The 17,894-nt window shown below is 41.4% G+C and overlaps 1 protein-coding gene and 1 pseudogene across 1 annotated transcript in view; both read right to left on the bottom strand.

Moving 5' to 3' along the window:
* Positions 1 to 5,127: 5,127 nt before the first annotated feature.
* On the bottom strand, positions 5,128 to 5,245 carry LOC126356700 (5S ribosomal RNA; annotated as a pseudogene).
* Positions 5,246 to 9,393: 4,148 nt separating this feature from the next.
* LOC126354282 (UDP-glucosyltransferase 2-like) overlaps positions 9,394 to 17,894 on the bottom strand; it is a 41,290-nt gene continuing 32,789 nt past the window's right edge. The window contains exons 5-7 of the mRNA XM_050003825.1: positions 16,092 to 16,311; positions 15,384 to 15,603; positions 9,394 to 10,192 (exon numbers count right to left, since the gene is read on the bottom strand). Of these exons, the coding sequence (XP_049859782.1) occupies positions 9,916 to 10,192; positions 15,384 to 15,603; positions 16,092 to 16,311 (717 nt within the window). The 3' untranslated portion in view covers positions 9,394 to 9,915. The remainder of the gene's footprint in view (positions 10,193 to 15,383; positions 15,604 to 16,091; positions 16,312 to 17,894) is intronic.

Below are 17,894 nucleotides of genomic sequence, written 5' to 3'. Positions count from 1 at the left end.
CGCAGCTCCCGTCTAGGGATATGCAGTTCCTACTAGCTAGGGCATAGCCACCTATGGTAAACTAACATACACTAAGAAGCGACAAACGTCGGCAAGCCGCTGCATGTCAGCAACACTAACTGGTAATTACCAGCTGCTATTAGAACCGACCAACAGGCCACAGCAGTGACACCGACGAGCTCGCCTACTGACGCACAAGCAAACCGCCAACGTCACCCTACACTGTGCATCTGTGCATCCGATATATGACCTATCGGACACAAGAACGATAATAAACCTAACTGCTGCAGGTTGCTGACGCTGAACGAGAGCTCTACACCAGCACCCAGCGCCAGCCTCCGAGCAACACATCCGCACAACGTCAAGGTATCGACATGCGTGATACCCACTACTAACAAAGCCTATCCTTGCACGATCTATCGCAGGCAGCAAGACATCCGCTACTGCTCTTACCAGCCGACCTAACTATCGTAGAGGGTTTTTTCCCTTGGCTGTTGCCTTGGCACTTTTTTTCCTCTGCCCTTCCAACCGCTACGCTTCGTTCGTCTTCGACCCAATCTATCTCCAGATCAGCGAAGAGTTGTCGGTACTAACAGACAAGCAACACTCTGTGAAATCAATGTGGGTCGTACGACGAACGTATCTCTTAGGACAGAGCGGTGAATTTTCGTGTTAATGGGCTATGGCAGCGGACGACAGAATCGAGGGCCTTTGCTAACAGCACGACATCGCCTGCAGTTCCTCTCCTAGGCTCGTGACCATATCGTTTGTACTCTAGACGACACGAAAACCGTACGCTGGTCCTGATTCAGCTGGTAAGACCTCATATTAGGGTTCGAGTGTGGCGCACGAAGCCATGGACCCAAATTGCCAGCAGGGCACTGTGTAGGCTGGTGGTGGCTGCACAGTGGTGTGGGCTTTGTTTACAAGGAATGGTCCTCTGGACCAACTAATCCTGTCATTGACTTGGAATGGTTATGTTTGCCTACTTGGAGACCGCATACAGCCATTCATGGACTTGATGTTCCCAGGAAACGATGGAACTTGTATGGACTACAATGCGCCGATCACCTGGCCACAGTTGTTCGCGATTCCTTTAAAGAACGTCCCGGACACCCAGATAACCTGACATTAGACCCATCGAACATTTATAGGATATCGAGTAGTCAGTTGGTGCACAAAATCGTGCACCGGGAACACTTTGGCAATTGTGGACAGCTGTAGAGGCAGCATGGGTCAATATTTCTGTATGGGACTTCCGGCGACTTGTGGAATCCATGCTGCATCGAGTTGCTGCACTACGCCGGGTAGGAGGATGCCTGGCTCGATATTAGGAGGCATCCTACGTAAAAAGTATGTTGTCGTCTGCAAAAGATAAGCTGACTGTTGAAAGGTCTCTGCTGGATTCCTTTCATGTTAACTTCTTAAATCTGTTGTCATTTACGGCATACATTCCACTTCTAAATTTACTGTGGTGTTTCTCACTATCTGGGAGGAGACTGAGCAGTGGAACGTGTTACTTTTACACATACTCAAGAGCGATCTGTCACACTACTACACTTTAAAACACAGTTTATATGTAATTCATGTCTCACAGTCTCATATGCAACCTACATCCGCATTCTTTTATATAGGGTATATGATAAGATACTGTCATCCCCCTTCCCTTCTGTGTGAAAGGATGAACGAGCAAATGTATTTCTAGTTGCATGCTTGATGGTAGCAGACAAGCCTGTCTGCTAGAGAACAGTAGGACCAACGTCGGAACAGGTAGCTACACTTTCTAAAAGCAAAGAGGTTTCTATTCTTGGTATGGTCCTTCCATCCCTTGTCATGTAGGTATAGGAAGCTGCCTCTCTGGTCACTTCCGATTATAGTTGTGAGGCACCCTTCGTAGGGGCCCACACCACTCTGTCTGCGGCGAGCGTCTGAAGTGGTAAGATATCTGGCTAAGCGCGTCTCTGCCAAGTCCATAAGACAATGGATTTCTTAAGTTCAGCTTAACTGAAAATTTAATCACCTTTGTTTCAGGTTTAGATCTAAAATATCTGGCTATCTTAAATTTCAACGCAGTGTAATTCAAGTGTGAAGTTCAGAATATCTTCCAGTAGTTGCTTTGTCACAACTTTGTGAGTAAAGTGGAACCACATGTTGATGATCTGTAACTCTAACGAAGATCACCAATCTTAAATGTGAATGTGCGTAAGATTATAACGTCTCGTCTTGACAATATTTTTCAATATAGCAACTTTTCTTTATGTTCAACCCACGTGGGATGTACTTTGTGAGACCAGTACCACGTGCTTATACAGTTGTTTGACCCATCACGTTCATAGTAGGACGATAGTAACCAGTTCGAGGTTTTTCTTTTGTAAATTGCGTTTCAATGTAATTTATTTTAATTATCAAAATTATTGTGGAGTTCCACTCTTTGTGTAAACCAAGTTGACCACGTGAAGGATGTGGTGTAATCATCAAAGTAACCCTCAGTTATTCTTTTCCAGAAGATTTCACAGACAATTAGTATGAATTTAGTATACCAGTGTGTGGTAATTTCATGACGAACAGGATGGCGCTACGACCGTAACTTCTTTGGGTGAAAATTGAATCGGTTGGTTGTGGTTAATTTCTTCTTGTATATGTTTCAACGTTCTTCATGTGTTATTTTATGAATGCAATGTTGTATGCAGTCTCCCAATCTTGGCTCCATATTTGATGTGTTCCGTAAGATTACAAACTCACATTTTCACAATCCTAAATAAGGCACTAGTTTAGTTATGAATCAAGTTTAATATGCTGAAATTTTAACGGAACAATGACCAATGTTAAAACAAATGTCCAAATATAAACTGATTTATTTCTTTTTATTTAAATTCTCTTATATATATCACCGGTTGTCGTAAGATGACTATTAAAAGATTATAATTAATAGTAATCAGTTTGGTAAACTAGTCTGGATACCTGGTGAAACAGTTGCTAAGTAATGCTAGGATAACTTCCCCTTGAACCTCACAGCTTCGAACCCGCTTTTATTATCTTGAATATTAGCACAGCTTTCAGAACAACTTAATGCATCAACTTTACATTTTTGCTGGAGCGTGATAAATGAAATGAAATCATCGTATGGCATTTATTGGCCGGGATACCCACTTCGGGGTTCGGCCGTCGTATTGCAAGTGGTTTTAGTTGACACAACTTCGGCGACTTGCGTGTCAATGATGATGAAGGGCACACAATACCGGGAATCGATCCAGTGCCCCTTTCCGTTGTAGCCGCTTACGGTACCGCTGCGCTACGGAGGTGGACGGAACGTGATAAAAAAAGTAATCACGATGATTTAGTAGTGGCCTCCACGCCGTAGCATTCACTGTGTTACAGTATGATAACATTGTGGAGCTCCGGAGATGAGATTATATCAGAATGTGATTAACAATTTTTCATTTTGAAAGAACAAACTCTTTATTGTCAAACCTGATCAAATCTTAAACAGTACGATGTCACACTACGTTACCATTTATAGGGAGGCTATGCTTTTTCAATTTTTATTTTATTTATTTTTTTTATAAAATTTTGTTTCGCAGATGCCTCAGTTGGAATAAAACTCCCAAATGAAGAACTGAAGAGAAGTACAGAAATGTGATATACAATATGCCAGTTTCTTCTTCCTCAGTAGAGCTAATGTTGGAGTTACGAGAAAGTGAAAACATGAATGTGATTTACAAGATGCCATTATCTTTTTCCTTTGTAGAGCTAATGTTGGGGTTAAGAGAACGTGTAACCTGAAGTAAAAGGGTAAAAAGGTAATGAAATTCTGGAGATAGGTGGCTGTAAAAGCAATACAGTGAACACTCAAGTGAGAAAAATAGCGCGAAAAATATGTCTGGACAAAACGAACTGGGGATACGCTACTCCCCTCAGACCACTCAGAAGATTTACGAAATGAATCTACCACTGAAACGTAATGTGTTACAAATTGACAAAGGAGGGATATAATTGTTACAACCGAATGGTATATACATCGAAGGATAGAAAAACGAAGAGAAGATGATGGAAACAGTTGTAAGTAGGCTGTTTGGGTTTTTATGTTGGTAACGCCACGTAGCGCTCTGTATGAAAATCACTGTGCTGTGTGCAGTCTGTGGCTAATTTGCATATTTGGAATTATGGTGTTGGGCAGTTGGATGTGAACAGCACGCAGCGTTGCGCAGTTGAAGGTGAGCCGCCAGAAGTGGTGTATGATATATTGTTTGTTCTCCATCAAATTCTTTCATTTGCTAACTATGCCTATCAGTACTTAGTGCCTTCAGTAGTTAGAATGTTTTATTTAGCTGGCAGTATCGGCGCTCGCTGTATTGCAATAGTTCGAGTAACGCAGATTTTTGTGATGTAAGTGATTGACGAAATGTATAGGTTATTGTTAGTATGGGCCATTCTTTTGTAGGGATTATTGAAAGTCAGATTGCGTTGCGCTAAAAATATTGTGTGTCAGTTTAGTGATGATCAGAATAAGTAAAGAGAAAAATGTCCGAGTACGTTCAGTTTTGCTTAGCTGTTTGAAAGTCAAATACCGTAAGAGGTTTACCAGCACAGTAATTCATAAACTTTTCTAAGGGGGTGTTTCACAGTTATCAGCACAGTTTAATGTTATAGCCGTAATTTAAATATATGTGGAAGAGAAACAATTCTCTGAACAAAAACCTTATGCGCAAACTTGACATTAAACCGTATCTCTCGTCGTTCTGCGACTTTTTTTGCGATGTTTAATCTCCATCAGCTTAATTTTATTTTCAGAAGAAAGTCCTCTCACACACACTTTAATACCGAGCGAGGTGGCGCAGTAGATAACCACACGGGACTCGCGTTCTGGAGGTCGACGGTTCAAACCTGCATCCAGCCATTCTGATTTACGTTTTCCATAACTCCTCCCGAACAAACCACGAAGGCCCAGCGGTACTGACCGGCCGCCGTGTCATCCGCAGCTCATAGGCGTCACTGGATGCGGATATGGAGCGGCATGTGGCCAGCACACCGCTCTCCCGGCCGGATATCAGTTTCCGGCACCGGAGCCGCTACTTCTCAATCAAGGAGCTCCTCAGTCTGCCTCACAAGGGCTGAGTGCACCCCACTTGCCAACAGCGCTCGGCAGACCGGATGGTCACCCATCCAAGTGCTAGCCCAGCCCGACAGCGCTTAATTTCGGTGATCTGGCGGGAACCGGCGTTACCACTGCGGCAAGGCCGTTGGCCACGTTTTACACGATTTTCTTAAACCGCTTCACGCAAATGCCGGGATGACTCCTTTGAAAGGTACGGCCGACTTCCATCCCTGTGCTTCCCTAATCCGGTGGGACCGAGGAGCTCGCTGTTTGATCCCCTTCCCCAAATCAACCAACCAATGCAAAAGAGAAGAAAACAGCTTTACTCAAAGTGGACGATCTTGTCTACACTTGTAGTAAAGATTTAGATTAAGAAACAAAGTAGGCACTGTGATAACTTCATTGTCATTTCAACATTCCTCTAAATTTCCTTATGGTGTGTGAGTGAAAATATGATCCATATGTAGTACAATGTTTTATACACAATACAACTATTTATTGAATTGAAAAGGTACTGTGTGAAAGTCTCTTGATATCTTGCATGAATTATAAATTACGAAAACGTTTTGACTGTTGTGTGTTGTACTAGATGCAATGTGTTGTTGTTGTTGTTGTTGTGGTCTTCAGTCCTGAGACTGGTTTGATGCAGCTCTCCATGCTACTCTATCCTGTGCAAGCTTCTTCATCTCCCAGTACTTACTACAACCTACATCCTTCTGAATCTGTTTAGTGTATTCATCTCTTGGTCTCCCTCTACCATTTTTACCCTCCACGCTGCCCTCCAATACTAAATTGGTGATCCATTGATGCCTAAGAACATGTCCTACCAACAGATCCCTTCTTCTGGTCAAGTTGTGCCACAAACTTCTGAGGAAAAAGGTTCTCGAAAGCTGCCCTCATACCCTACCAGAGTTAAAAGAGCAGATTACTGAAGACGTGAATGCCATACCACGCGATATGTGTGCAAGAGGTGCTCGAAACTTCAGCGATCGTCTACAACAATGTATTGATGATAACGGCCGCCGTCTTCAGGACATTATTTCGAAACTGTTGTTGTTGTTGTTGTTGTTGTTGTTGTGGTCTTCAGTCCTGAGACCGGTTTGATGCAGCTCTCCATGCTACCCTATGCTACCCTGTGCAAGCTTCTTCATCTCCCAGTACTTACTACAACCTACATTCTTATGAATATGCTTAGTGTATTCATCTCTTGGTCTCCCTCTACGATTTTAACCTTCTACGCTGCCCTCCAATGCAAAATTTGTGACCCCTTCATGCTTCAGAACATGTCCTACCAACCGATCCCTTCTTGTTGTCAAGTTGTGCCACAATCTCCTCTTCCCCCAATTCTATTCAATACCTCATCATTAGTTATGTGATCTACCCATCTAATCTTCAGCATTCTTCTGCACCACCAAATTTCGAAAGCTTCTATTCTCTTCTGGTCCAAACTATTTATCGTCCATGTTTCACTTCCATACATGGCTACAATCCATACAAACACTTTCAGAAATGGCTTCCTCACACTTAAATCTATACTCGATGTTAACAAATTTCTCTTCTTCAGAAACGCCTTCCTTGCCATTGCCAGTCTACATTTTATATCCTCTCTACCTCGAGCATCATCAATTTTGCTCCCCAAATAGCCAAACTGCTTTACTACTTTAAGTGTCTCATTTCCTAATCTAATTCCCTCAGAATCATCCGACATAATTCGTCTACATTCATTTATCCTCGTTTTGCTTTTGCTGATATTCATCTTATATCCTCCTCTCAAGACACTATCCATTCCGTTCAACTGCTCTTCCAAGTCCTTTGCCGTCTCTGACAGAATTACGATGTCATCGGCGTACCTCAAAGTTTTTATTTCTTCTCCATGGATTTGAATACCTACTCCGAATTTGTCTTTTGTTTCCTTCACTGCTTGCTCAATATACAGATTGAATAATATCGGGGAGAGACTACAATCCTGTCTCACTCCCTTCCCAACCACTGCTTCCCTTACATGTCCCTCGACTCTTATTAACTGCCATCTGATTTCTGTACAAATTGTAAATAGCCGTTCGCTCCCTGTATTTTACCCCTACCACCTTCAGAATTTGAAAGAGAGTATTCCAGTCAACATTGTCAAAAGCTTTCTCTAAGTCTACAAATGTTAGAAACGTAGGTTTGCCCTTCCTTAATCTATTTTCTAAGATAAGTCGTAGGGTCAGTATTGCCTCACGTGTTTCAACATTTCTACGGAATCCAAACTGATCTTCCCCGAGGTCGGCTTCTACTAGTTTTTTCCATTCGTCTGTAAAGAATTCGCGTTAGTATTTTGCAGCTGCGACTTATTAAACTGATAGTTCGGTAATTTTCACATCTGTCAAAACCTGATTTCTTTGGGATTGGAATTATTATATTCTTCTTGAAGTCTCAGGGTACTTCGCCTGTTTCATACATCTTGCTCACCAGATGGTAGAGTTTTGTCAGGACTGGCTCTCCCAAGGCCGTCAGTAGTTCCAATGGAATGTTATCTACTCCGGGGGCCTTGTTTCGACTCAGGTCTTTCAGTGCTCCGTCAAAATCTTCACGCAGTATCGTATCTCCCATTTCATCTTCATCTACATCCTCTTCCATTTCCATAATATTGTCCTCAATTACATAACCCTTGTATTGACCCTCTATAAACTCCTTCCACCTTTCTGCTTTCCCTTCTTTGCTTAGAACTGGGTTTCCATCTGAGCTCTTGATGTTCATACAAGTGGTTCTCTTTTCTCCAAAGGTCTCTTTAATTTTCCTGTACGCAGTATCTATCTTACCCCTCGTGAGATAAGCCTCTACATCCTTACATTTGTCCTGTAGCCATCCCTGCTTAGCCATTTTGCACTTCCTGTCGGTCTCATTTTTGAGACGTTTGTATTCCTTTTTGCCTGCTTCATTTACTGCACTTTTATATTTTCTCCTTTCATCCATTAAATTCAATATTTCTTCTGTTACTCAAGGATTTCTACTATCCCTCGTCTTTTTACCTACTTGATCCTCTGCTGCCTTCACTACTTCATCCCTCAGAGCTACCCATTCTACTTTATTTCTTTCCCCATTCCTGTCGATTGTTCCCTTATGCTCTCCCTGAAACTCTGTACAACCTCTGATTCTTTCAGTTCATCCAGGTCCCATCTCCTTAAATTCCCACCTTTTCGCAATTTCTTCAGTTTTAATCTACAGGTTATAACCAATAGATTGTGGTCAGAGTCCACATCTGCCCCTGGAAATGTCTTACAATTTAAAACCTGGTTCTCTGTCTTGCCATTATATAATCTGTATGAAACCTGTCAGTATCTCCAGGCTTCTTCCATGTATACAGCCTTCTTTTATGGTTCTTGAACCAAGTGTTAGCTATGATTAAGTTGTGCTCTGCACAAAATTCTACCAGGTTGCTTCCTCTTTCATTTCTTAGCCCCAATCCATATTCACCTACTACGTTTCCTTCTCTCCCTTTACCTACTACCGAATTCCAGTCACCCATAACTATTAAATTTTCGTCACCCTTCACTATGTGAATAATTTCTTTTATTTCATCATACATTTCTTCAATTTCTTCGTCATCTGCAGAGCTAGTTGGCATATAAACTTGTACTACTGTAGTAGTGGGCTTCGTATCTATCTTGGCCACAATAATGCGTTCACTACGCTGTTTGTAGCAGCCTATCCGCATTCATATTTTCCTATTCATTATTAAACCTACTCCTGCATTACCCCTATTTGATTTTGTGTTTATAACCCTGTAGTCACCTGACCAGAAGTCTTGTTCCTCCTGCCACCGAACTTCACTAATTCCCACTATATTTAACTTTAACCTATCCATTTCCCTTTTTAAATTTTCTAACCTACCTGCCCGATTAAGTGATCTGACATTCCACGCTCTGATCCGTAGAAGATGCAATAGGTGTCACATATATCAAGTTTCTCGCCGGTGTCTTCGGTCAGAGTGCTGCGTGCTCTGTGCAATAAAATAACTGAGTCTGAGAATCAACGATCAACTTGAACGGATGTCTTGTGACGTCCGCCCAGAACAAACGCAACGAACAATATCGAACAAAATGAATTTAAAAAAAAGTTACTCTGCTTCCTCTTTAATGCAGTCTGAAGGGTTTCCTGGAGCTGCCTTTAGTCTCATTCTTGTGTAGTATATTTACACGTAATTTATAGATCAGCTTACATTACTGGTTAAGAAATTATTAAAGGAATAAGTGAGTGCTTTTTGTGTGGAAGGGATTTTACGAAGCTGAAACAAATATCAAGAAAATTGACATATGTTTCGGAGAATTCTGTACTGCATTATTTAATAAATTTATAGATTCTCCATAGTTTCTTTAGTGCTATATTAAAGCTGTTTGTAAACATATGGCGACAAACGAATGCACGGAAGTGTAAAATGTCAGGCTAACGTCAGAACTCTTAACTTATTAACAAACGAGTATCCTGAGATGGATCAAGAATGTTGTATTCTGTGGTAAAATGCTGCGTAAAAAATGACACACATAATAAATCAACTGAAAACAGTGCTTGTGTGTCGCATTTCTGAAAAACTTCATTTTTTAAACCTAAAACTGTACTTTGCGTTAGAGTAACGACAGTAAAGCTATACACACACAGTTTTGTTTTCATCTGTAACGTAACAAATTAGATGATAAAGTTGTGTGTCCTGTATTTTATACTACAGTCTCTACAATGATCATACAAATGAATGTGAATGTGTCTAATCCTCCACTTCACTTAACATATTTTTCAATAAATTAATACGGAGAGAGTCTCCTACATCACAGAAGTTTAGATTCTCAGTTTCGTTTCAGTTTCTTTGATTTAAACAGTTTGGAGATGAGAAACCTAGTAATGCTGTACAGAGCTATACAAAAGGCCACTACAACAGCCAGCACGAAGGCCATGACATCTAGCAGCAAGTACTGGTACCAGGTCAGGTCCTTAGCTGCACTGCGCAGATGTGGTGCTCCGTTATGGCGAAGTACGTACTCAATCCACCATATGGCCTTAGGAAGGGTCTCTTCCTTATGTTCGCGATAAACTGCTGACAGCTCCTTCATATTCTTGCTTATCCTGTAGACAGAAAGAATGGTGGTGATGGTGTATTTCCAATGTAGATTATTTGTAATTGTAATCATTAAGTATTTAGTTGAATTTACGGCCTTCACATTAGAGTGACTTATGACGTAACCGAAAATTTAGCGGATTACTTTAGTACTCATGTGAATAACTTCACACTTTTCTTTATTCATTCTAAACTTCCACTTTTCGCACCATACAGATATCTTAGCCTTGCCTTTATCAAGTCATTTAGGCTGCTTTGCTACACCGAGGATATCTGCTTTTATGTTTCTCATCTTGGCAGTTGTTCAAGAATGGTTCAAATAGCTCTGAGCACTATTGCTCTGAGCACTTAACTGCTGTGGTCATCAGTCCCCTAGAACTTAGAACTACTTAAACCTAACTAACCTAAGGACATCACACACATCCATGCCCGAGGAAGGATTCGAACCTGCGACCGTAGCGGTCGCGCGGTTCATGACTGTAGCGCCTAGAACCGCTCGGCCACTCCGGAGGGCTTGGCAGTTGCTCTTGATTGGAATTCAGGAATAATTACTTCGTCTTCTTTGGTGAAGGAGTTTCGGAAACCCGTGTTTAATAACTCTGCTTTAGTGGCATCAGTGACTTCACTGTTTCTATCGCACAGTGAAGGTATTGACTGCGTCTTGTCCAGTGACAAGTGCTTTATGTATGACAAGAATCTTTTCTGCAAGATTCCGGGACATAGTTTCGTTGTGGAAATTATTAAAAGCATCTCGCATTGAAGAACGCGCTATATTTCGAACTTCTGCAAAACTTTGTCAATCTTGGGGATTTTGCGTTCTTTTAAATTTGGCATCCTTTTTTCGTCGATTCTGCAACAGCGATCTGATTCGTTTTGTGTACTATGGGGGATCAGTACTAATACCTATTAATTTATGTGGTATATATCTCTCAATTGCCGTCGATCTCTTTGACATCATTCCACATCTGTTCTACGCTTAAGTGATCAGATCGGAAGGAGTGGAGACTGTCTCTTAAAAAGGCGTTAAGAGCATTTATCATCTTTTTTAAATAGATGCACTATGCGTTCCTTTTTGGTGGTTGTAGGTGTTACGTTATTCAGTCTAGCAGCAACTGCCTTGTGGTCGCTAATCCCTCTATTTGTCATGATACTCCCTATTTGTACAGGATCATTTGTTTTTAAGAGATCAAGTATGCTTTTGCAGCCATTTAGGCTTCGAGGGCTCATGAACTAACTGCGCAAAGTAATTTTCTGACAAAGCATTCAGTACAATTTTGGATGACATTTTATACCTGCCGTCGGCTTTAAACGTATCATTTTTCCAGCATGTCGAGGGTAGATTGAAGTCAACAACAACTATAATTGTATGAGTGGGGTACCTATTTGAAATGCACTCAAGTTTTCTATGAAGCGTTCATCATTATATTTTCTGAGTCGGGGGATCTGTTAAAGGATCCAATTAATAGTTTAGCCCAATAGTCGAGTATAACCTCTACCCATACTTTTTCGCAGGAACTGTCAGTTTCACTACAAGGTAAGCTACTTCTGACAGTAATAAATACTGCACCACCAACTGTATTTAATCTATCTTTTCTACACACTGTTAGGTTGTTTGAAAAATTTTCGGCTGAACTTATTTCCTGCTTTACCCAGCTTTCCGTAACTAACTATTTGAGCTTCAGTGCTTTCTATTAGGGCTTGGAGCTCTGGTTGTTTCCCAAAACAAATACGACATTTTACAACTACAATACCGACCGTTTCTACTACTACCTGTTTTGTACATAGTTCCACGTAGTCAGCGCGTACACAACTTTCCCACTAGAGCGCGCCCCGCCAAGCACAACTGCGCAGGCGCAGCGCTCGTCTGTCTCCGCACTACGAGATGGCGCTGCCTTAGAGACGGACCAAATTCTGCTTCCGCCGATCCGCGTATTAATATGCCAATGAGATTGCTGCTAACATAGAACCTTTTCTCATCACGGATCACAATCGTGCAGTGATACCTGAACGCGCGAGGTATTGTAACGAGTGTACAGACCTCCAATCACCAGTCTGCATTTGTCTGCATCAGTCTGTACGAGTTCTACATTGGTCTGTACCAGTCTATAGTCAAGTTTCAGTCTGCGCCTAAAAAGATTACCATATTCCTGTACATAGCCATGAAGATAAATGGAAACTTTGTCAAGTATCAGAGACATGTGAGAATAAGATTAACGTACCAAGACCAAAGGAACTTCAGATGGTCAATTGTAAACAGCATCCAGAATCAAGTTACGTAATGTCTTTGTTTTTTATTATTTTAATAAATGTGTGTGAAAATTAATAAAGTTCTGTTTAAAGTCAGTCACCGTCGATCTGCTACTCTAAGCGTGCAAGTGGCATTTCTATCGTCTGACCTAACGGCAGAAGATAAACACGCCACGATAAGACCACGAGACATATTGCTGACAGTCGCCTACTTCGTTAGAGCGACAAGTCAAATAATCTGATGGTGCGTGTACCGAAGGTCTTACAGTACGCACACCACACTACCTTACTGTGTTTTACCTGTCCCCTTTTAGACGGACGTCCTTTCTGTGGTTTCCTGAGACCCTCTAACTTAAAAAACCGCCCGGTACCTTCCACACAGCCCCGGTTACTTGTGCAGCCGCTTCCTGTGTGTAGATGACTCATGACCTATTAAACGGTACCCAGAAAGCCACCACCGGATGGCACAAGACAAGGAATCTGCAGCCTATTTTGAACACACCTACTCACACACATTACTACATATGGTTAAATAAAATGAACCTATATTTTTAAATTTTGCATCCTTTCTTTGTGTTTTTCTTTTCAGTGCTTTTCTTTCATATTTTTTATCTTCGTGTTTATTTTCCTGTTAGTGCCGTCTTCTCTCGTTTATCGGTCTGTGCAATCTATGCTTTTATGCATCGCTTCAGTTTGCAAGCCGTCATTTTCTTTTTTACGCCTTTATAATCTTATCTTTGAAAAAGTTAGGTGTGTCTCAGGAAACGGTGTTGAAACACTTGTCTGTACACGTTACAAATAAATGACCTGGAAGGTAATAATAATAGTAACCTCAGAACATATTCAGATGATGCAGCTACCTGTTATGAAGTCTAAAAAGACTGCATATAGATGTAACTAGATCATCATACGTTTACAAAGTGGTGCTAAGATGGCAACTTTCTTTTAAATTTTCATAAATGTAAAATTGTGTGCTTCACAAACATAAAAACCTGACAGAATATAACTACAGTATCAATGAGTCACATTTAGAATCAGGCAGCTCTATAAAAGCCAGGGTGTATCTGTTTGTAGGGATATGAAATGGAACGACCGCTTACGCTCAACTGTTTCTATTTCAGGTGGCAGTTCTTGTGGTTTACGCTAATTCAATCTCATTTGTCTTGGATTCACATTTCAAATATCTCTGTCACTGATATGACACTGCTGACAGTCTGTAGGGAGGCTCTTACCCGTGCTAAGATGGTGGACGAATTTTCGGGATTCAAACTGAATATAATAATAGATACTGAAAATGCACTGAAACAATAGTACGAATGCTCACACGTTTATTAGGCCCACGGGGAGTCGCGATGAAAATGCTGAAACAAATGAACTGGCAGATGTATGGAGGTAGAGGTCAATTAGGCCTCGAAATCACCTTACAAATCTCAACGATCAATCTTAAGTGGAGAATCTAGAAATATTCTATAGCGCCGTAGGTATTGCTCCCTCATTAACTGCAAATTCATGTGCAAAGAAACATTTAAACGATCATTTCTTTTTCAGTCCACACGTGAATGCCACAAGAAGAAACCCTAATATCTGACTTAATGGGAAGAACCCCGTACCACGCGCTTTGCACTGCAGTGCAGAAGTAGATGTAGATGAGTTCTTGTGGTTTACACTAATTCAATCTCATTTGTCTTTGATTCACATTTCATATATATCTCTGCGATTGCAATTTGTAAGCTGGATTCACTGTCGTTTTATAAGGAAGCATGAAATTTGTTAATAGGAAATAAGATATAATCTGCACAGACTAAGTAAGACTACCTATGGTTAAAAGTAAATTTTAGAGCGTTTGTGGCACGGAAAGAAAATGGGAAACCTTCTGGGTTCCCAAAATCCTTTTGTATATTGTGTTATTGTCTCTAACAATAACAAATGAATTTTAACCAGTCTCTTTTCCTTTACGCCAGTATACAGTAGATAAAGGACTGGATGCTGTTGACTTGTTCACTGAGCAAAGACCATATGGCCTACCTCCCGTGTTAACTGACTTCGGTCTAAGCCATATTTGCACTAAGGTTTATAAATCTCTTCAATTACAGTGGGTATTTCCGTTTCAAGAAAACTACTCTCTTTCTCTCTACACATCGTTGATGACACCTTGCTCTAAAAACTATTTTCGGCCTTAATAGTTTCCATCTTGTATTACACCATTAGCTGACGACATGAGGATTATTGTATCAGCGCATCAAAACAAAACGTGGCTTTCCGCTTCATAAATATCGTGCAATGTTTTTAGCTCCTTACACCAAGCGAGGCGTCTGGCATTTACCAGCGTGATGTGTGGCTTATGAGCAGCAGCTCGGCCGTGAAATCCAAGTTTTCTCACCTCCCGCCTGACTGCCATAATACTTGCAGTGGATTGTGGTGCTGTCTGTAATTCCTGTGTGATGGTATGGATAGATGTCTGCCTATTACACATTACGACCCTCTTCGACTGTCAGCAGTCGAGACAGGCCTGTACTCTTTTGTGTTGAACGTGTCCCTTCACGTTTCCACTTGACTAACACATCGGAAACAGTGGACTTAGGGATGTTTAGGAGTGTGGAAACCTCTCATACAAACATATGACACAAGTGACACCCAATCACCTGACCACGTTCGAAGTTCCGGGGAGCGGCCCATTCTGCTCTCTCATGATGTGTAATGACTTCTGAGGTCGATGATATGGAGTAGTTGGCAGTAGGCGGCAGCACAATGCGTCTAATATGAAAAACGTACGTTTTTGGGGGTGTAATGATACTATTGATCACATAATGAATCTGGACCACAAAGCGATCAAGTTTGATAATGTTCCTGGGTACATTACACGTCCCAGTATTTCGCCATATGTGGATTCGTTCAGTTACGGTTTTCTCACCATTGTCTATTAATAATAAGAATGATTTACATTTTTCTTGCCTTTTATCCGCAATAAGCGTTCGAATTGTGTCCGAAATCGTGTCTTTTGTGACGTCCAAGAATTTGAGCTGGATGCCGACGCCAGCATGTACCATTTTCGCCACGTTGTGGTGCTGGTCGGAGAAGAAGGGAATTCCCAGTAGAGGAACTCCGTGATAAGCTGCCTCGTTAAAGCTCTGCAGACCGCCCTGAGTGATGAACACGCGGACATTGGGATGCGCTGTAAACCGGAAAACATAGACAGTTACTGAAACTGCACAAAGAATAAAATTTTTATTTCTATAATTTTACATTAAAACGTACATCTGTGATCCGTAAGCCAGTCTACGGAGTTTTGTGGAAGGTACACACCGGTGAAGCGTCCTTCGAACAACTTATTATCACTTGCTCCAGTTCCGTTAGCGGATGGTACAAGAAAAGACCTACGGTCAGTAACTATATAATGACGAATTCTCTAAATATGCTGTTATATGATTACGCCAGAAGTTCGTGAAAGAAATTTTATGCGTCTTGTACTGCGGCACTTCCAAAAAACAGCAACACACTCTAGACTAAAGCAGGTAAGGTTTTGCTGTTTAGACCTGCTGCAGGCTACGACCATTTAAGATTTTTGCAGCTTTGGTTATCCGAATGTGAGACAGCCAAATGATGGAAATAGATTTACAAATGAAGCATATTCGTAATATTGATACGATAGCTGTGGCATACCTAGTACAGATTGCTGCGGCAGCCATTTCGAGACTTTGACGTTGGGTGGTAGATCGTCCATGTCCTTCTCCCACTTCCAGAGCACCCTCTGTCGTAGTTTCTTGAAACCCTCGAGAAACGCCAGCCTTCTTTCTTCAGGCATCGTACTCGCCTGGACCATGGAGCCCAGGCTGAAGTAGACGGCGCCCTCCTCTGCCCCATCCAGCCAGTCCTGTATGTCCTGCTCGTGAAAGTAAACAACTTTATTTACGATCATTCGTTAATTATCGAGACAACTGCAAGGCAGGTACGCCATAAATGAAACGTACCTCATTGGCACTCTCTGTACATTATGAATACAGTCAGATGCAATCACAGTTCCTCAAGTGATCAGCGGTAAAGCACTTGCGATAGCTTTACCTTGTCTAGAGTTTTCCACAAAGTAAAATTGCGGTATCTGTATAGGAATAACCCAAACAGTTGAGTACCAACAGTTTGGCGCATATTTCAGGTATGCGCCAATAATTGGCACTGCTGTAGTGGCTGCTATGCTATCTGAAAATTCAAAAATCCAAGAGTGTGGGAAATTTAAAAATAGATCAAAAAGTTCAAGAAATATTCGAAAAATCCATTATGGCGCAGCTAGTCTAGTTGTGGATTGTAAACCCTCCCCCCCCTTCTTTCCTCTCCTTCCCTCTCCAGTCAACCTTAGCGTAGCATTTTAATGTGTGTTAAAATGAAGCAATCATAGCATAGTATTTGAGCTGGTATTAAAATGAAGCAACCAGCCACAATGTAGCTCTGACATTAGGTAAGTTTCATTTTAACTGCCCAACAATGGTGCCACATTCAAAGATATTTGCCTCTGAATTGCGTAAAATGACATAACGTACAGTATTTCCAAGTTGAAAAAGTATTTAAGCATCGCTTGACTTGGTGCTATATTTGCCTCTGGATTACATAAAGCGACACCATAAAACACACACACACACACACACACACACAAGCGCGCGGTGCATGTTCCACTTGTGTAAATAAATTTCATCTGTCATACCAGCACACAACATCAAAAGCCTTACGTACAATATTTGCACATCTCTCTCATCATCATCTCTCTCATTTACACACATTTGTAAACACTGTACTGCCGGCCGCCGTGACCTAGCGGTTCTAAGCGCTTCAGTCTGGAACCGCGCTGCTGCTGCGGTCGCAGGTTCGAGTCCTGCCTCGGACGTGGCTGTGTGTGATGTCCTTAGCTTAGTTAGGTTTAAGTAGTTCTACGTTTAGAGGACTGATGACAAATGTTAAGTCCCACACTGCTTAGAGCCATTTGAAACACTGTACTGCCTCATCATTAAATTCATTCCACATATGTGCATTGGCATGTTCAATAAAGTATAAATACATGACCATCGTGATTAGTAAAAAACACCCACGTACACTTCTGTATCTCATTTTTTTCTGTTTTCATATGTGAATACTATATTCCTTCCAAATGTGTAGCCACTTGCTAGATGGTCTAGAAAGAGAGAGAGAGAGAGAGAGAGAGAGAGAGAGAGAGAGAGAGAGAGAGACCGACCTTCGGGGCTTGTGCGAGGGGAAAACTAGCTCTTCACATCTCAGTGGTAGAAGTGTCTGGTAATTGTACTTCTAATTCCATCGGTTTCTTTCTTTCTCTCTATTTGTAATGCTACTTGCATGAAACAATATACTGGAAAAAGCATTTAAAACTGTTTCTCAACCGCTACAGAAAATAATTCAAGAAGAACAGTTATTCTGATAGGAGAAGAAGACAGGCCAAGATTACGATGAGAAGTATGTTGA

This window comes from Schistocerca gregaria, chromosome 3, assembly GCF_023897955.1.
Source record: "Schistocerca gregaria isolate iqSchGreg1 chromosome 3, iqSchGreg1.2, whole genome shotgun sequence".
Classification (NCBI taxonomy): domain Eukaryota; kingdom Metazoa; phylum Arthropoda; class Insecta; order Orthoptera; family Acrididae; genus Schistocerca; species Schistocerca gregaria.
The sequence above is the reverse complement of the archived record's forward strand: the minus strand, read 5'-3'. Positions and strand labels throughout refer to the sequence as shown.